The 21,382-nt window shown below is 39.1% G+C and overlaps 1 protein-coding gene across 6 annotated transcripts in view; it reads right to left on the bottom strand.

Moving 5' to 3' along the window:
• mark4 (microtubule affinity regulating kinase 4) overlaps nt 1–21,382 on the bottom strand; it is a 162,900-nt gene that overhangs the window by 116,187 nt on the left and 25,331 nt on the right. The window contains exon 1 of one of the 6 annotated variants that reach the window (XM_034168666.1): nt 8,472–8,657. The exons of the other annotated variants lie outside the window; for them this stretch is intronic. Coding sequence (XP_034024557.1) covers nt 8,472–8,474 — 3 coding nt within the window. The 5' untranslated portion in view covers nt 8,475–8,657. Of the gene's footprint in view, nt 1–8,471; nt 8,658–21,382 lie in introns of those variants that run through there. 6 annotated transcript variants of the gene reach the window in all.

The raw sequence follows: 21,382 nt of genomic DNA, 5'->3' as shown, positions 1-21,382 counted from the left end.
AAAAACCAGTTTTATTTGTTATTATCTATCGTCCACCTGGTCGTTACTGTGAGTTTCTCTGTGAATTTTCAGACTTTTTGTCTGACTTAGTGCTTAGCTCAGATAAGATAATTATAGTGGGCGATTTTAACATCCACACAGATGCTGAGAATGACAGCCTCAACACTGCATTTAATCTATTATTAGACTCTATTGGCTTTGCTCAAAAAGTAAATAAGTCCACCCACCACTTTAATCATATCTTAGATCTTGTTCTGACTTATGGTATGGAAATAGAACACTTAACAGTATTCCCTGAAAACTCCCTTCTGTCTGATCATTTCTTAACATTTACATTTACTCTGATGGACTACCCAGCAGTAGGGAATAAGTTTCATTACACTAGAAGTCTTTCATAAAGCGCTGTAACTAGGTTTAAGGATATGATTCCTTCTTTATGTTCTCTAATGCCATATAACAACACAGTGCAGAGTAGCTACCTAAACTCTGTAAGGGAGATAGAGTATCTCGTCAATAGTTTTACATCCTCATTGAAGGCAACTTTGGATGCTGTAGCTCCTCTGAAAAAGAGAGCTTTAAATCAGAAGTGTCTGACTCCGTGGTATAACTCACAAACTCGTAGCTTAAAGCAGATAACCCGTAAGTTGGAGAGGAAATGGCGTCTCACTAATTTAGAAGATCTTCACTTAGCCTGGAAAAAGAGTCTGTTGCTCTATAAAAAAGCCCTCCGTAAAGCTAGGACATCTTTCTACTCATCACTAATTGAAGAAAATAAGAACAACCCCAGGTTTCTTTTCAGCACTGTAGCCAGGCTGACAAAGAGTCAGAGCTCTACTGAGCTGAGTATTCCATTAACTTTAACTAGTAATGACTTCATGACTTTCTTTGCTAACAAAATTTTAACTATTAGAGAAAAAATTACTCATAACCATCCCAAAGACGTATCGTTATCTTTGGCTGCTTTCAGTGATGCCGGTATTTGGTTAGACTCTTTCTCTCCGATTGTTCTGTCTGAGTTATTTTCATTAGTTACTTCATCCAAACCATCAACATGTTTATTAGACCCCATTCCTACCAGGCTGCTCAAGGAAGCCCTACCATTATTTAATGCTTCGATCTTAAATATGATCAATCTATCTTTGTTAGTTGGCTATGTACCACAGGCTTTTAAGGTGGCAGTAATTAAACCATTACTTAAAAAGCCATCACTTGACCCAGCTATCTTAGCTAATTATAGGCCAATCTCCAACCTTCCTTTTCTCTCAAAAATTCTTGAAAGGGTAGTTGTAAAACAGCTAACTGATCATCTGCAGAGGAATGGTCTATTTGAAGAGTTTCAGTCAGGTTTTAGAATTCATCATAGTACAGAAACAGCATTAGTGAAGGTTACAAATGATCTTCTTATGGCCTCGGACAGTGGACTCATCTCTGTGCTTGTTCTGTTAGACCTCAGTGCTGCTTTTGATACTGTTGACCATAAAATTTTATTACAGAGATTAGAGCATGCCATAGGTATTAAAGGCACTGCGCTGCGGTGGTTTGAATCATATTTGTCTAATAGATTACAATTTGTTCATGTAAATGGGGAATCTTCTTCACAGACTAAAGTTAATTATGGAGTTCCACAAGGTTCTGTGCTAGGACCAATTTTATTCACTTTATATATGCTTCCCTTAGGCAGTATTATTAGACGGTATTGCTTAAATTTTCATTGTTACGCAGATGATACCCAGCTTTATCTATCCATGAAGCCAGAGGACACACACCAATTAGCTAAACTGCAGGATTGTCTTACAGACATAAAGACATGGATGACCTCTAATTTCCTGCTTTTAAACTCAGATAAAACTGAAGTTATTGTACTTGGCCCCACAAATCTTAGAAACATGGTGTCTAACCAGATCCTTACTCTGGATGGCATTACCCTGACCTCTAGTAATACTGTGAGAAATCTTGGAGTCATTTTTGATCAGGATATGTCATTCAAAGCGCATATTAAACAAATATGTAGGACTGCTTTTTTGCATTTACGCAATATCTCTAAAATCAGAAAGGTCTTGTCTCAGAGTGATGCTGAAAAACTAATTCATGCATTTATTTCCTCTAGGCTGGACTATTGTAATTCATTATTATCAGGTTGTCCTAAAAGTTCCCTAAAAAGCCTTCAGTTAATTCAAAATGCTGCAGCTAGAGTACTGACGGGGACTAGAAGGAGAGAGCATATCTCACCCATATTGGCCTCTCTTCATTGGCTTCCTGTTAATTCTAGAATAGAATTTAAAATTCTTCTTCTTACTTATAAGGTTTTGAATAATCAGGTCCCATCTTATCTTAGGGACCTCGTAGTACCATATCACCCCAATAGAGCGCTTCGCTCTCAGACTGCAGGCTTACTTGTAGTTCCTAGGGTTTGTAAGAGTAGAATGGGAGGCAGAGCCTTCAGCTTTCAGGCTCCTCTCCTGTGGAACCAGCTCCCAATTCAGATCAGGGAGACAGACACCCTCTCTACTTTTAAGATTAGGCTTAAAACTTTCCTTTTTGCTAAAGCTTATAGTTAGGGCTGGATCAGGTGACCCTGAACCATCCCTTAGTTATGCTGCTATAGACGTAGACTGCTGGGGGGTTCCCATGATGCACTGTTTCTTTCTCTTTTTGCTCTGTATGCACCACTCTGCATTTAATCATTAGTGATCGATCTCTGCTCCCCTCCACAGCATGTCTTTTTCCTGGTTCTCTCCCTCAGCCCCAACCAGTCCCAGCAGAAGACTGCCCCTCCCTGAGCCTGGTTCTGCTGGAGGTTTCTTCCTGTTAAAAGGGAGTTTTTCCTTCCCACTGTAGCCAAGTGCTTGCTCACAGGGGGTCGTTTTGACCGTTGGGGTTTTACATAATTATTGTATGGCCTTGCCTTACAATATAAAGCGCCTTGGGGCAACTGTTTGTTGTGATTTGGCGCTATATAAAAAAAATTGATTGATTGATTGAAAAAACACACAAACACACACACAAACACAGTGGGGTAAAAAAGTAGTCAGAGAAATGATCTTTTTTCCCCTCTCTCGCTTCCTTTCTCTCCTGTAATCAGCTCTATCCTCTGCCTGCAGAGGATAGAGCTGTCTGTCTGCTACAAAACATTTAACAGGCAGGTACTAAAATTTTTGATTTCAGACTTCACAAATGTTTTTAAGTGTTAAGATTTATTCACTCTGCCTGCAAAAATATGATAGTGGTCTAAAAATTACCAGACCTAAATTTATCAGAAGCTAATTGGTCTGCTGATGGTTTTCAAAGTTATCTGAAAAGCTAATCCGATAATGAAAGCATAAGCTTCAATAATTAGCTGTTAGCGGATTAGAGGAACTGTGCCCACCACTGTCGATGACAAATGCAAACCCAGACACTCTGACTCTTCACTCTTTCTGCTTTAGTGATGTACTGAACTCTCTCCATACTGCCACCATTTGTCCACTACACCAAATGTCTAATGATTAAAAATACAAGTCAAATGCTCACATACAAAGAGACAATCTATCCATTTATTTATTTGGAGTGGCTATACGCCCAACCGTTGGTTCAATAAAGTAAATACGCAAGCATATACGCCCAACCACAACCGACCAATGAGCGCCACTTCCGGTTTCAATGCGGGAGGGAAAAAAGGCGGATATATTTTCGCCGGCTGCAGGAAGGTTCGAACCCTGCAGAGGGGCTGTGATCTAAAGCAGTTCTGTGTGGCTCATCACACCCAGGGAACAGTGTCTTACTGCCAACAAGCAGCATTCTGTTCAAAAACTGTTTTGTCGTCGTTAACAGGCTTCCATTCAAACTGCTTATGAAGTTTGTCTGTTTTGATCAATCACAGTGTTTTTGCAGTAATTAAAGATGGCGCCGTTAAATATGTCAAACATAGGCCACAATAGAACCTTAAAACGTGGTGTAAAAAAACGTAGTTTAGATGCACAAAACATGTCAAATACACGATCACGGTTGGGCAAATAAAATAAGACATTATATTTATCTGCCCAACGGTTGGGCATGTAATGTTTAATGTATGACTTATCTGCCCAACGGTTGGGCGTATAGCCTTTGCCTTATTTATTTTGTCAACAACTACTAGAGTATTTATTCATTTTTTGCCTTTACGTCTCCACAAAAATTGTACTATGTAGCATCAATGTATAGTATCCCAGTAAGTGGGCTATATATTATTTGAAAAGTAGATATCAGTAGTCTCTAATGAGCTGTTAAATGAGGTTTCAAGTAATGAGGCTTTTGGTGAAGCATTTGGCTTTGATACATTAATGATGCCTGATCTCAGTATCGCTCATTCGTCACAGTATAATGTCAGTCCGAATGAAATATTCACACTGACTTCTATGTTGCGAGACAAGCTGAAAAGCACACACTATCAGTAGTAGGGCTACAGCCAGGGTTCTAGCTAAGACCATTTTAGTGCCAGGTAAATTACATGATCGCGACTCATAGCTTTGGGGGGCTCCCCGAAGCTATATGGTTTTATACCATTAAAACATTCTTGGCAAGGCTTATTTTAACTCATTTTTGGTGGTTTTAGAACATTGAACACAGGAATAATAAACAAAAAATTATAAAAAATTATATTTATGTTGTAATAGTTGTAAGATCAACTAATCAGAATTAGTTTTGTTTATGATTGAAACCATGAGTGAAAAGTGCCTTGCTTTTGATGTCTCCTGCCACACCCTCTGTATTGTTGTGTGAGAAAAGTAAGCGACACTTACAGCAGTCGGCAGGGTGCATAACGACAAAAGCGCTTGCTCATTGTTCGTTTTGGGTTTGTGATCACCTCTGATTTCACTCAGAAGCCCCTGCGATGCTTAAACTCAAAAGTGGCTTATTAGTAGCTGACAGTGCACCAAGTCAATACTAAAAGTTGGTGGTTAGCTATAACTTCCGCAAAATTTTTTAGCGGTTTCTCGGTTTAGCATTATAAAATTTAACGCTTCAGTTAGTGTATTAGCGGTTATCAATGCTAACTTTTTGGTTAGCTATGCCCACCACTGGTTCTATCAAACAAAACAGAACAAAAATCCAATAAAGACAGAGAGAAGAAGCATTCTTTTGTAAAATGTGGACGACAGACAGTTAGATAACACTGGTCAAAAAATAAAAAATTCTTGGATTGACTTTGACAATTGATTCAGGGTAATTTTGAGGTGCTGAATCTGAGCTCAGATTTCCTCTATCACATCACATTTTCTTGCAATTTGCATGTTCTATATTGATGGATTACGCAAAAGTTGATCATTCATTCACGGGTTTGACGTCACTAAACATGCACAAAAGCAGCTTCAAAAGCATAGTTTTTAAACCAAGTTCACAAAATGTCAACAATGCCTCACGATTGCAAAAAAAAAAAAGAAAAAAAAAAGAAAAAATGACCTGACCTTTTACTCAGTAACACACTTGCAACAAAAGACTTTTTTTTAATGGTCAGTATCATATTTTTTGTCACCCTTAAATAAATAATAGCATACAGCTGACTAGCGGCGGAAATCTTTAGGCACCTCATGATTAAATTCAGTTATGATTCAGAGGGCTGTATTTGATTATAAAACGATTACTGGTGGATGCTTTTTCGATACATGATTTCTTTGTTCCCCAACGTGCGAATACGTGTTACTTTTCAAATCAAAGTATTTGTAATCAGTGTTGCCACAGTTAATTTGAAAAGTTACTACATTTGTTACTTTATACAGTTACTTTATTAGCAGCTGTTGACAACTCATCACCAGCTGCTGAATGTAACTAATAAAGTAACTAGTAATCTAACATGGTTATTTTTAAGATTGAGTACTCAGAAAAGTAACTATTAGTTACTTTGCTGATTAGTTACTTTTCTGAGTACTCAATCTTAAGAGTAACCGAGTTAGAACACTAGTTAACTGATTAGTTACATTCAGCAGCTGCCGACAAAGCATCTAATAAAGTAACTTTAAAAAGCTGTTAATGAAGTAACTGCATAAAGTAACTAAAAAAGTAACTAATAAAATAACTTTTCAAAGCAACAGTGTCAACACTGTTTGTAATGGTCCATAATGAATTTATTTCTATCACACTCTGTAACAGCTCAGCCACATCTACATGTGACTCACTCACGGACTGTAAATTCTAAAACCCAGGGGGATGTTGCCCCCCATCCCACCTGTGTAGATGTGGCTTGACCCATTTGGATTATTACCACTCCAACAAAGAAAAGGTCAGACTCACCTGCAGCTTCTTTCTGCCTTTATATGCCCCTCATCATGATGTGTGTGCACACTGGCTGTGATAGACTAATGACAACACCCGTGTTGGCCTCTCTTCATTGGCTTCCTGTTAATTCTAGAATAGAATTTAAAATTCTTCTTCTTACTTATAAGGTTTTGAATAATCAGGTCCCATCTTATCTTAGGGACCTCGTAGTACCATATTACCCCATTAGAGCGCTTCGCTCTCAGACTGCAGGCTTACTTGTAGTTCCTAGGGTTTGTAAGAGTAGAATGGGAGGCAGAGCCTTCAGCTTTCAGGCTCCTCTCCTGTGGAACCAGCTCCCAATTCAGATCAGGGAGACAGATACCCTCTCTACTTTTAAGATTAGGCTTAAAACTTTCCTTTTCGCTAAGGCTTATAGTTAGGGCTGGATCAGGTGACCCTGGACTATCCCTTGGTTATGCTGCTTTAGACGTAGACTGTGGGGGGGTTCCCATGATGCACTGTTTCTTTCTCTTTTTGCTCTGTATGCATCACTCCGCATTTAATCATTAGTGATCGATCTCTGCCCCCTTCCACAGCATGTCTTTTTCCTGGTTCTTCCCTCAGCCCCAACCAGTCTCAGCAGAAGACTGCCCCTCCCTGAGCTTGGTTCTGCTGGAGGTTTCTTCCTGTTAAAAGGGGGTTTTTCCTTCCCACTGTAGCCAAGTGCTTGCTCACAGGGGGTCGTTTTGACCGTTGGGGTTTTTCATAATTATTGTATGGCCTTGCCTTACAATATAAAGCGCCTTGGGGCAACTGTTTGTTGTGATTTGGTGCTATATAAAAAAAAAAAGTTGATTGATTGATTGATAATGTGCACGTGCCCTGCACCACAACAAGTTGCACAGCGCATACTAAAATGAAAACAGTAGTGGAGATGATTTCAGATGATCAACTGTACTCAGCAAACAAATTATTTGGATTATTTCTTCATGCTTTATGAAAGAACAGAATGAGTCTGCTTTCAGGAGGGCTGCCAGCGTAAAGTCCCGTTTACACACAGACGGTAAGAGCTCCCGGAAGCGTCCCGGAAGAGTTTTTGGCCGTCTTAAGAATCACACGCCGTTGTTAACACCGGCACTAGGGGGCGTGGTTTAGTTCCGGCTTTACCGGGAATCGCTCCCGGAGACCTCCCGTGATGACGAACAACGGCGTGTGATACTTTATAATCGCCGTTTCATTCTGCCGCTTCCTATAGTGCCGCAGTTCTCGTCGCGATGACCAATCAGGGACTGAATATGTAGTGACGTGGAGATGTCTGGAATTTGAAGATGTGAAGATGTCCTGTATCTGGTAGCAGCCTGTGAGCAGGACTTATGTCTCTTTTGTCCTTTATTTTACAATCATGACAGAGTTTTTGGAGCGAGCAGCAGCACCACAGTAGCGTGGAGCGGAGGTTCTTTTAAATTTTATTTTACGTGCATGTGCGCGCGAATCGTCCTGGAGATTATTTTACTTATTTGCTACACAGCTGTATAATGAAGGAAATGGTGACTGGCCTCTAAACACAATTATGACAGAGTTTTTGGGGGAAAGAGCGAGCTGCAGCAAGCAACGGAGTTTATTTTTTATTTTTTTTAATTGTTTACATGTGCGCGTGTGAACGGGACAGTTGATCCTCAAACTGGCTCCTGCAGAGGTGGAAGGACCGCTAAAAGCAGCCGTCATCCAGACAGCTCCTGGAGCAAATAATAATAATGATACTCTCTGTATTGGGAGCTTTCCACAGCAACTCGCTCCGTGTGATCAAGGTCCGTCATGTTAATTTTGACTGACAACTGGAGCCGGTGAGCTCCGCCCCTTTCCTCCGCGAAAATGGCCGGAACTACCACAAACTTCGGTCTACGTACTACTCGCCGACAAAACCGTCTGTGTGTAAACCAGCCTTAAGTTGCACCTGTTAAAAAAAAGCCCCTTGAAGATGATAAACCCATATACAAGTCGCACCAGAGTATAAGTTACACCTTTTGTCTCTATTATCAGCCATTTAATTTTATTTTTGTGTATTGTTGCAGTGTATTTTTTATTATTTGCATTTATTCTTCAATGAATAGAGTTTATTTTGTTTTGTACTTTAACTCCTGAAAAAGTCAGAGATAAATAGTCATTATAATTACTATTTAGCCTGCAACTTAAACTTAACACTGTAATTTCAAATGATGTGTTTTGTGCAAACTGTGCTTGATCCAGTGCGCAGGTACCATTGTGTTGAATAACTGGAAAAGTCGAAGGACACGTCCACGTCTCCTGGCTGTGGCAGACAGGTGACTACTTTCAGGAGGCGGAGACAAAGCAGTGGTATGCCTGAGTGGTTTCCAATCAGGACCCAGAGTCTTTCCATAATGTGGTGGATGCAGCAACTTGTGGCACCACTGCACACTCCCAGAGCTGACCTGAAATGTCCAAGTAGTGATGAAAGCTGTATGCCGTCCATTGTGTTATCGGAGTATTTAAGAAAACTTACATACAGAGAAATAACGAGGTGAAGCTCTCAGTCATCTTTGCTTTTACAGCGTCCTCGGGACAAATCTGAGGCTCACATGTCCAGCATTCCATCAGTAGCGATCACCCGTCTCTGCCCATCTGTTTGGCTGCAAAAATCCACAGGAACAGAAGAATCCTTTGACATGTCTCTTTGAAGGAATATTTGCCAATAAAATCTGAATGTACCAGCACTAAGCGTTTGATATTTCAAGTAATGTCATCTGTTATCCCAATTAAACCATCTGCTCAACAAACATCTGTCATTTCTTCATCTCAAATCTAAGTATGATCTGCTCTTTCTTTCCGTTATCTTGATGTTATAGGAAGCTGTCGGTGTGGTGCGCGCAGGGAGAGCAGATAACGGCTACGTCATGGCTCACAATAAACAAAAGCATGTATCAAACAATGGACACCGCCCCGAGGCGGCTGCTGCTGCCGCCTGCATGTAGGTCTGTCAGTGTGCGTGTTACACAAGTATGGGGTAAAACAGGATGTGTGACGTCGGCCCCCAGCCGAGAGATGGTGTAACCTTGACCCTGATCAGCCCCACCCCAAACACACACACACACACAGACACACACACAAGCAACAGTCAGAAAACAAAAGAACACAACAGAGTGATAAGACTGCTGACGGCACACTCCGACACTTTCCTGTGTCACGACATTTCTTAATGATCGTCCCGATGATATTAACAGAACACAATAGAAAACAAGTAGTTGTTCAACAGTCAGTTATTCAGCACGTGATGACCTGTAAAGAAGAGCACGGTCAGTTCCTGACTGCAGCAGGAAGCAGAGCACGGCCAAAACATGACACAAAGCAGCTAACCTTCAAACAATTATTCACACAAGGGCCAGAACCGGGCACAGGGTCGGCTCAGGTCAGGTCAGGGAAAATGTGCTGGCACTGCATCCACTGCACTACAAAACACCAGGGTGTGTCCTTGGTCTTTTCCAACCAAGCTGTTTAGATATGACAGTCTCAGGTCATGAAAATGGACATAGTGGGGACTTATGTCTGGGTCAGAATGGACAAACTGACTCTGGTTCCCTCAACTTTCATAAAAACAATGAACAGAAAGTCGGCTTACATACCTAAAGAGGTGTTTGGGAATAGAAATTTAGCTTTGTGGATAACTGGCCCTCTTTCTGGGGTTGCCGTGGCTTGCTGATGCCGGACAGCCTTCACTCTTCTGGGTTATACGGCGAAGGAAGCGAATTTGTGGCGTTGCGTTGCGTGCGGTGGGAACGCCGCATTAGGATGCTTTGTGAATACAGGCTCAGGTGATTAGAGAGCCTGCCAGGCCTACTCTTAAAATGGGCGTGGAACCCAGTAGTTCAGTCAGGAAATAAAGGCAGGACAACTAGAATGTAGATTGTGTGAAAGGGAGGATTTGTTTTGTTTTCATTAAGACAGTGTCACATCAGCATACTCACAAAGTGTTTAAACATTCATGTTACAAGAACTTTGTTCCCGTTAACACTTTTGGTAGCAATATCAGTGGTCAAAATGAACAACCAGACCTCACAACACATCACAAAAACCTCACCAATCTCTCTCCTGGCATATACAACACCTGTTTCACATCAAGGGAAAAGAAATCTATTCCTCATTCAAATCATCTACCAAATCCAATAAGTGTTTTAGACTAGGCATTATTATCCCTTACTGAGGCGTTGCTAGGCCGGGACCATCGATTTATATTTATGCTACCTGTCCATACCTGCCCGCAGTAACGCGGACAGTGCATAAAGTGATGACATCATAGCACACGCAGCCCAAGAACTGTCCACAGACGATAACATGAAAAAACGAGAAGTGTGTGTTGGTCCCAATATGGATATTCCGGACGATTTTATCATGGATAGTCCGGCAATGAACAGCAGCCAAAGCAGCCAGCTTGATGAGGACACCCTGGCGAATTTGGAGAGCAGCGCAGTACCAGCCAACACAACAAAAGTTAAAGTGAGCCAACTTTTTATGTACGCATTTGTTGGGTGTCATGCATTTTGAAATAACATTAAATATTGTTAATGTGATTAACAATGACAGATATTCAGCCTCATCTAACTCGGGCGAATATCGGTCATTTTGGGGCGACTGGGCATGGACGTCGGGCCTCTGAAAATGCATACCGCCCTCCAAAAGTATGTTATTGTATTATTATTATTAGATGACTGTCCTCTAAATCATTGCTGTGTTGTTGAAATGATCCAATATTGGAACATTGTTTAAATATAGTTGGCATATGTGGAATGTGGTTAAAATCCAAATGCACACTTGTCTTTAAATGAAGCTTTCCACCTGCATACATGTTTACTTATGTTGTATATGACAATAAACAAGGCAAAGGTGATGCTTCAGCATTTGTTTTAAGTTCAAGAGATCACGGAGCGCTAAATTTAACTCATTCAAACATCTAATTCTCTGTCCTCGTCAGGCCGATGGATTTCAGTCATGTTATTTTGTCATTGTCAGGAAAGGAATTGGGTGTAAAACTTATGCCAAATCAACATGCAGATCTTTGTCTTGACGTCAAGTGAAACAAGGGAGAAGCTAACGGAATGTAATTATACGTAGGACTCCTGGGCCTGTATCCGCATAGCAACTCAAAGTCCTCTCAAAGAGCTCCTAACTTAGCCTAGAATTTCCTGGCAAGGAATCTTAGCCTAAGAGTGAGTCAGTACGTGTCTGAGAGCAAGTCTCAGCAAGGAGGGGACAGAAACTCCTATCTTTGTGAGCAGGTGGGGTTGAGGAGGCAGGGCTGTCACGGAAAGGCAAGAAAAAAAACAAACAAATGCGCTCCACCCTCCTAGTCATGAATGGACAGTGAAATCAACCGATCATATAACCTGAACTGCATTAAGACATTTGTAAGGGGACTGCCTCATTTTCTTGGGTTAATGTCTAGGTTAGGGCTGCTCAATTATGGAAAAAATCAGTATCACGATTATTTAGGTAAATATTGAAATCACGATTATTCAAACGATTATTTTTTTTTAGTTACACAATGCATTTATTCAGCATTTCTCTCACTAAAAAAAAAAAAAAAAAAAAAAAAAAAAAAAAAAATTGTTATAGACAATGTGCGCAAAACCTCCAAACTGAAAATGTACTGTACCTTACCTGTATAAAACATAAAATGAATAAAATAAATATTAAAAATATCATATTATATATTATTTTTCTGTTTTCCTCTCCCTTCCCTGTTGTCACTGACCAGTTGGTCAGTGACTTTGGGCATCTCCCTGACTTGTGCTACTAGGACATAGTGCGGCTGCATTGTTTTTGTTTCAATTTTTCATTAGTTTGTGTTTTTGTCATCATTCCCTTGACCATGTCTCCTTATCTCCTTTTGGAGAAATGTATCCGTTCATTTATTGTTAAAATATAAAATGAAACAGCTTTTTTAAAAATAATAAAATAGTTGCTGTTGAAAGAGCCTTTTATTTAGAAGCAGGTGATGTTATGCTGAATTCTCGGGACCAGATGAAGTTCTCTTCTGCAGCTTTGAACTCTGGTGGTGTTTCTTTCAACTGGATATGGTGTTCAGCTCATCAATGGAAGTTTGGTTGTCTGCACAGCAAATGTTCCTGATTAGGACAAATAAAAATATTTCTTTAAATATAAAGAAACACTAAACAGTTTATATATAAAAAAGGGAAAAAACGTGGGAAAACGATGGGAAAAAAACGCTCGAAAAAATAAGTTATTTAAAGTTAAGCTTTTGTGGTGTCTGAAAAAAGCTGTAGCTTTATTTGGTAAAAATAAAAAAGACTGAACCATTTACAAATTAAAGCGTTCACTCAGATCAACTGTGCTAAAAGGCTAAGCTAATGTTAGCCGATCATTAAACTTTCACAGCAGTTCAGTAAACGTCACATTTTATTTTTACATTATTCCCCCCTCGATAAAGCTGCAGAACTAAACTCCGTTGGGCAAACTGGGACTTTGCATATACCCAGAAAGTGGGAGATTTCGGACGGAGTGGGTTTGCTCCATCACCTCGGCTGCCTGCCTCGCTCTGCCCAGGAATGATGCCTGAAGGCTGGCTTCTCCGTGCGGATTGGCTCACTGTCGCGGTTCAATCGATATCCCACCAAGTAGTCAGTCCTCCCTCGGTCGGCATCACTCCGAAAAGTAGCTGAAAAAAATCTTCTCCCAGCAGGGTGATGGGAGAATCATTCTACTGCTGTTTTTTTTAAAGCTTTTTTGTGGTTCAGGCGACGCAAATTCAAGAAGGCGATGGCTGAACTTTTTTCAGGTTATGGAAACAGCCAGAGTGTGACGTAGCAATCTCCGCCCCCTTGCTGCTTCCGAAGCGACGCGTCTGACGTCATGCATTTTGGGACACGTTGACGGATTGGCCTGATGAAAGGCCCTTAAATCGTTTCACTTGATTATACGAGTTTGGAGATCGTTTGATACAAATATCAATATTGCGATCGAAATTCGGTTAATTGCACAGCCCTAGTGTAGGTTGTGGGGAGTGAACTCAGAAGACTCTCAAAAACTGATAGGAAACGGACTTCAATTTTAGATGTTGTATTGAAAGATGCATTCACTAAACAGAAAGTTGCTACTACAGCTTGCAAGCTGATCACACAGCGCTCTGCAAATAGTGCAAACAGACCGAGAACATAGCCATGAGACATACTGCCAACACATGCAATCATGGGAATAATTTTGTTATGATGATGAAAAGAAACAAAAATTAAATGAATTGTTACACAGTATGAAAATGTTTGAACCTACCTCAAGCACATGCTGAATATCTATATATTAAAAGTATGCCTGTGTGTACATAATATAATTCTAAATGCATTAAAAATACATGCATGACACAAGAAAGTGCAAACACTTATTTCCATTGTGGTCTATTTAAAATCAAATGACAGAATAGATGCAATAACAAAATAAAATAAAATTAATAATACCGACAATAATAATAATAATGATAATATTAACAGTGTGGATATGATAACAAGAACAATTTATACATGCATACATGCATACATAAGACAATACATACAATATATACATTAACATAGTACAATTATGTAGATCAAGCCAGTAGCGCGTTATTGACTCACTGTCAACCTACATATGGAGAATATCTCTGCCTCCTCTGTTTTTTCGAGAAATGAGAGATCAGATGAGATTTATTGTCATTGTCATTACACGAGTGCAACAACAATGAAATTACATTTACACTCCAATTACCTCAGACAAAATAAAGCAATTAATCCACAATTATTACTTGTTTACCGTAATAATGGCACACATCAGAATTAAAGACAACACATATACATTTGACATTGTTTATGTGCACTAAACTTGAAGCAGACCATCATCTGAATTGAGGCAAAGTGGGTGAAGGCTGCAGCAGTAAAAACCACGCTGCCTTCGAGGTGGCAGGGAGGAAGCCAGGGTGAGGGGAGTGGAGAAACACAAAGGGGGGAGGGGGTAATAGGGGTGGAGGGAGGGAGACATGCGTCGTGTGCAGATGAGTTGCATTTCTGTCAGTTTCTGTCTGTGTGTGCGTAAAGTCTGACATTGCTAGGCAATAGCAGGCTGGGGGGGGGGGGGGGGGTGTAGATAGATGAGAAGAGGGAGCTGAATTCCTTCACCAAGGCCATAGATCCTTCTGGGGGAAGAGCAGGGCATTTGACCTTCAGAAGCCGATAAGGCTGCCATGTTGATGTTAGGCGGAGAGATACAAAATTCCATTTACTGCACCTCTGACCATCTAGAGTACAAATTTATGAAGAATATTCTCCAGTCTTCAGCAGCACATTCCTTTGCAATGCAGCGATATGCTCCAAGATGGTATCCATTTTGCGTTCGAGTTCAAGAGTTCACACAGTCTGAGATTACACAGCACTGCACAACTCATTAATCATGATGGACAGATGAGGGGACGAGATTCTGGTAGCAGCCGTCTTGCTAATATTCCTGTGGGTCAGGGCAGTGCACAAACCAATTAGTGCCAAACCTCCCACCATAAAAGCGAATAGAAATGAATCCTCAACGTCTTCCACAAAGAATGGAGCCACGCTTCATTTTTCTCAGGTGTCGAGAGCATAGCCGGCGGGATAGGTTCCATCAGGGCACGTAGGGTCCCCCAGCGCTGATTTCCTTGTTGAAAAAAATGGTGTCAATAGCGTTGAGAGACCAGCTGATCAGTTCCATGATTTATCCAAATCTTAATTTGAAGAATTTACAGTCTGGTGAAGCCGTGACTTTGAAGGTCAGAGCAGATATAGAGAACAGGAAGGAGGAGAGGAGAAGGGAGGAATGTGACCGTCCTTGCCGGAGTCCCAAGCTGAACTTGGGACTCCACCATCATCTCTGCTTAAGAGACTGTTAGGCTTCCTAAATGTCCTCCTCCCTCCTCTTACCAGTTTGGCACCTTAGGAGCTCTCTTAAGGCCTAATCTGCTTTGTGGGCAACTTTCATCTTACCAAGAGAAATTTTTAAGAAATGTCTAAGCATTCAAGAAATTCTAAAATTTTTCATAAAATAACATCACTAGGAGCTATATTAGCCTTAGGCTGCTTTGTGGATATGGACTCTGTGGATTCAGTGATTTCATGTCTAATGTGGCATATAATAAGCCTGCGCAAAACATTTTTGAATTTGTGGAATTGTTTGGATTGTGTTGATTTGTCCAGAGATCAACTCACTGCAGTGGTAATACTTTGGATTTAGCCTTGGCTCATGGTATTGGCATTTCAGATACTTATATACGTAGTATCTCTTACATCAGCAGTTTCAGATCATTCAGCCATCAAGTCTGAAGTATCATTATCCTGCCCAGACACTGGATGGCATTAAGACACATGACTTGAATTCTATATTAATGAAAATTGTTGCTGACTGCTATATTAATGTTAAAAAATGTAATTTATAGCACCTTTAAAAGAATGAAAGTATTTTTTTGTCTCAACATTTTCTTTGTTTAAAACATTTTGGATTAGAAACAGAATCAATAAGAACCTGATTCGATATTATACAATAATAGTCTGTTGTATGATTCAAATAATACCCAACAGTACTAGATGCTGAGGTTCACAGATTAAACACACACACACACACAACAAAAAAAAAAACACAAACACACTCACTCATGTAAAGAGGCGAGATAAACGCAGACTGAATAAAGAACCATTCAATTAGTGATGACAGCAGCCATCATTTGTGTTGAGCAGGACCAAGTGTAAAGTCATTAGCAGGGATGTAATTACATACTGCAGACAAAAATGAAGACTTATGTTTCCATGTTCTCTGTAATAATGTTTAGTCCTCTATACGAATATCAACATTATCTGTGTATCTAATATATAAGGAAATTACGCTCAATGATTGAATGAATGAATGAATGAATGAATGAAAACTGTTTATTTCGAACATTTGATACAACAACAATTACAAGATAGATCAGTAAAGACAACAACAAAAAAGTTCCTACTGTGTACCCAACATGTCCGAAAAGGGGTAGGGTGAAGCATCAGCTTATTTATCCCTACCCCTTCTTCTCCACAACCAGTAATACCCTTTGCCACATATACACATAGATTCCTACACACCTAAACCGATATCAATATATATATATATATATATATACATATATATATATACACATACATATATACATACACACATCAACATACATACACATATATACACATATACATATATACACACAAACATAAATATACACCTACACATACCTACTTACATACAAAATACTATATATTTACAAGCCGAAGCAAAAAACAAAAACACCCTAACCCTCATTACCCTTCCTCCTCCCTATACCCAGAAAAAAAACATATTTTTGTACCGCTGTTTGAACTGGTTCATGCTTGGACATTGCTTGAGCCCCACTCCCAATCTGTTCCACATCCTCACCCCAGACAGAAATACAGAAACCTTTTAATGTTGTTCGTGCCCACTGATGCTTTAAATTAAATTTCCCCCTCAGACTGTAATCCCCTGATCTGTTAAAAAACATATTTTTAATATTTGCTGGAAGTAAATTGTTTATTGCTTTATACACAATTTGTACTGTTTGAAAATGAACCAAGTCTGTGAATTTTAAGAATTTGGATTGTAAAAATAGTGGATTTGTATGATCTCTATAGCCAGTATTATGAATAATTCTTATAGCTCTTTTCTGCATTACTGATAGTGATTGTGTTGTACCTTTATAAGTATTACCCCATACCTCTGCACAGTACTGTAAATATGGTAAAACCAGTGAGCAGTAAAGAATGCGGAGCGAGTTGTGGTCCAGAATGTTTCGCTTTGTTTAGAACTGAAATGCTTCTTGACAGTTTACTTTGTATATGTTTTATATGAGTCTTCCAGTTTATCTTATCATCTATTATCACCCCCAGAAACTTATTTTCATGTACCCTTTCAATATCTACCCCCTCGACTTGTAACTGAACCTGTATGTCTGTATTACAATAGCCAAATAACATGTATTTTGTTTTACTTAAGTTTAATGATAATTTGTTTCTGTCAAACCATATTTTCAATTTTCCCATTTCTATACTGATCCTCCTCAGTAACTCCTGCAAATCCCCCCCTGAACAAAAAATGCTTGTGTCATCTGCAAATAATACTAATTTTAATATTTTGGAAACATTGACAATATCATTTATATAAATTAGAAACAGTTTTGGACCCAATACTGACCCCTGTGGGACGCCACAAGCATTGTCCAAGCACGATGATGTATATTCCCCCAACTTCACAAACTGTTTTCTGTTACTTAAGTAGCTTCTCACCCAGTGCAACACCAACCCCCTAATCCCATACTGTTCAAGTTTATTGATTAATATGTCATGATTAATTGTATCAAAAGCCTTTTTAAGGTCTATAAATATTCCAACTGAATGTAATTTGTGGTCTATGGCGTTTGTAATCTCCTCAACTGATTCTATTAATGCAAGTGATGTTGAACTATGTGCTCTGAATCCATATTGACTATCAGTAAGTAATTTATGTTTATTTATGAATTTGTCTAATCTATTATTGAATAACTTTTCTAATAATTTGGAAAATTGTGGAAGCAAAGAAACAGGTCTATAATTTGTGAAGTGGTGTCTATCCCCAGTCTTATACAGCGGCACAACCTTAGCTATTTTCATTTGATTGGGAAATTTACCGGTTTGAAATGATAAGTTACAGATGTATGTTAATGGTTCTACAATCCATTCAATGACCTGTTTTACCACCACCATATAAATTTCATTTAAATCGGTAGATGTTTTATATTTACAATTATTCACAATGTCTATAATTTCATTTCCATCCACTGCTGTGAGGAACATTGAACAGGGATTTCTTTCTATGAGATTATTATCCCAATCCTCAGGTTGGGAATCGGGAATTTTTTCTGCCAAGCTTGGTCCAATATTTACAAAAAAAATTATTAAAACCGTTGACTACCTCATCCTTATTTTCCTTCTTGACATTATTATCAATGAAATACTGAGGGTAACTCTGTTTTTTATTACCATTTTTGATAATGCTATTTAATATATCCCATATTCCTTTAATATTGTTTTTGTTATTATATAATATGTTACTATAATATTCCTTCCTACATACCCGTATAATATTAGTTAATCTATTTTTGTATTTCTTATATCTATTTTCTGCCTCTTTAGTCTTTAGTTTTATGAATTCTCTATACAGTGTATTTTTCTTATTACATGCATTTCGTAACCCTTTCGTCATCCATGGTCGAGCTTGGATTTTTTGTTTTCTGTAGTCTTGTTTAATTGGACAATTTTTATCATATAATGATGTAAATATTTGTAAAAAAGTTTCATATGCACTATCAACATCACTTTCACTGTATACCTTTTCCCAGTTTTGCTCCTGTAAATCCTTCTTTAGTGTGTTCATGTTTTCCTCTGTCCGCACTCGCCTGTATTTTATTTTCTCCTCTGGCTGATTCCGCCGATGGTTTCTATTATAAACGATGAAAACTGGTAGATGATCACTAATGTCATTGATTAATAATCCACTCACAGTGTTATTCTCAATATCATTGCTGAATATATTATCAATTAAGGTGGCACTATGGGATGTAATTCTGCTTGGCCTGGTGATTTTTGGATATAAACTCATACTGTACATTATACTGATAAATTCATCTGTTATTTTATGCTTATTTGGATTGAGCAGATCAATATTTAAGTCACCACAAATGAACACAGTTTTTTGATTAGTTTTTGAGAACATTTTTCCCATACAGTCAGTGAATGTTTCAATACTAGATCCTGGTGCTCTATATATATACAGCTGACTAATACATTTTTGCTTTTTTCTTCACATATTTCAATAGTTATACATTCTAATAAGTTATCAATCACAGTTGTCATATTGTCTACTATTTTATAATCCATGTTCTTATCCACATACACAGCCACTCCTCCTCCACTCTTATTCTTTCTGTTTACACAATTAAATTCATATCCATCCAGTTCAAAATCCATTCCTTTATCTTCATTGATCCATGTTTCTGATATAGCAATTATGTTAAATATTTTTTTAAACTGACTTAAATATTCTTTAATGTTGTTAAAGTTTGCATATAGACTTCTGCTGTTGAAATGGATTATTGATAATTTGTTATCCGTTTTAATGATCCGATTAAACTGTTCATCTGTATAATAGCAACAACTGTCATTGATATTTGAGAAGAAATTATTGTCCGGGTCTATATCGTGCTCCAAGTCCAGTACATTGTGGTCTGTGTATTTAAATGTTCTCAGTTCTACTTTTCCATGATCAGCAATCCTTTGAGTTATATCCTTCTTGTCTCCAGATGTAGATGAATAGGTTCCTCTGGTCTGTGTCATGGTGTTGTGATGTGTTTGTGTCCTCATACCTTATTGGTCATATTTGTCCAGATCCTCGCTTTAAGAAACACTATTGTTCATATTTGTCCAGCTCCTCGATGTTCCTTATTGCCATGACTTTTGCTTGTTCTGGTGATCCGTTCAGTTTGATGAATATTTTACAGTTTGAAGTCCATGTGTGCTGGATTTTTCCCTGTTTCTTCAAGAAGCGTGCTTTCCTGGCGATGTCGGCATTCCGTTTGGTGAGATGTTCATTGATGAATACGTTTGTCCCTTTCAGTTTTCTTCCTTGTTTTAACAGTGCTGTTTTGTGTTTTCTGTTGATGAATCTCATGATGACGGTTCGTTTATCACCGTCATTTCTCCGGGGCAGAGGGTGGCACACTTCAATGTTATTTAAATCCATTTCTATACCTTTAGATAGGAGGAAATCAGCAACCTGTTTTTCCACAGAGCTGACCTCCTGTTCACTGGGCTCCCCTCCGCTCTCATCTGTTACCGCCCGTGCGTAGGACCGTGGTTTGATATGAAGACCTGTGATGATGACGTCGTTAATTCTGGTGTACTGCTCCAATTCAGCCACTCTATTTTCCAGCTGCACCAGATGCCGGTCTTTCTCGGCATTCTGGAGCCGTAATGCCTTCACCTCCTCCACCAGATCCATAATTGATTTCTGTTGCTGCTTCACAACAGAAATCTCCTCTGATAGAAAGTCCAGAGATTTTTTAATATCGTCACCTTCCTCCGCTGTCAGAACCTTCTTAGGCCCCATGGTCGGCTTATGAGCAGCTTGTCGATCGCCGATGTTAACAGCCTGCGTTGTTTGTCACCGGGATGGATCTGCACTGCGCTGGTGCCGCGCGGTCTCGGTGTTTCCGCGCTGATGGATCCGCGGTGGCTGCACGAGGCCTCGGGGAAGCAGCACTCGTGACGCGCGGCTCTAATGACGCAGCGCGCGGCCTCAGTGAATTCACCACGTTGGGCCTCGGACGTTGTTGCTGTCCAGTCGCGGGGCTAAGTTGCCGGTTGAGGTGGTATTCCCACTGTCCGGGTTGGCAAACACCGGCGTGGCAGATGGCAACTACAAACACCACCTCTGAAAACTCAGGTACAAACTTTTTGCAGCTCGCTCTGACGACACGCAGCTCTGACTGACAGTAGAAATAAACATGTTTACAGCCTGGCACAAAAACAATGTTTTTTTTTTTGTTGTTTTTTTTCATGATTAAAACAATCTGCTGCAGTGAACCTCTGCTCTAAAAGGGAGAAGCCACAAGACATGACTATTAAAAAGGGTGGTATTAAATTATGCCAAGTGTCTAGAATGAGTTGTAACGGTGTGTGAATCCAGACTGTTTTTAGAACCTTAGACATCAACAGTTTTAAGAGGAAGAACTCAACCCTTTCATTTCCTGTTAATTACATAATTTTTTAATGTTAATTTACCACCTTAATGTATTTATAAATTATAAATTGTTTAGGTTGTTGTCATCATATACACACTATAATTCTTATCATAATTATTATTATTACTAGTATTATTAATATTTTATTTCATTATTACTGCTATTATTTTATTATCTAATATATTAAGATGGCCCATGTGCATGCGTGCGAGTCAGTGGCGGCTGTTGGTCTGTCCAAGAGGGGAAGCTTATTGTCGGTTTACATCAAAAAATTTGTCAAATTATTTATATGTAAAATGTCCACAGATAAACTTACAATCATGAATACTTTGATGT

This window comes from Thalassophryne amazonica, chromosome 4 (genome assembly GCF_902500255.1).
Source record: "Thalassophryne amazonica chromosome 4, fThaAma1.1, whole genome shotgun sequence".
NCBI lineage: Eukaryota > Metazoa > Chordata > Actinopteri > Batrachoidiformes > Batrachoididae > Thalassophryne > Thalassophryne amazonica.
This window is presented reverse-complemented; position numbering and strand designations above follow the sequence as displayed.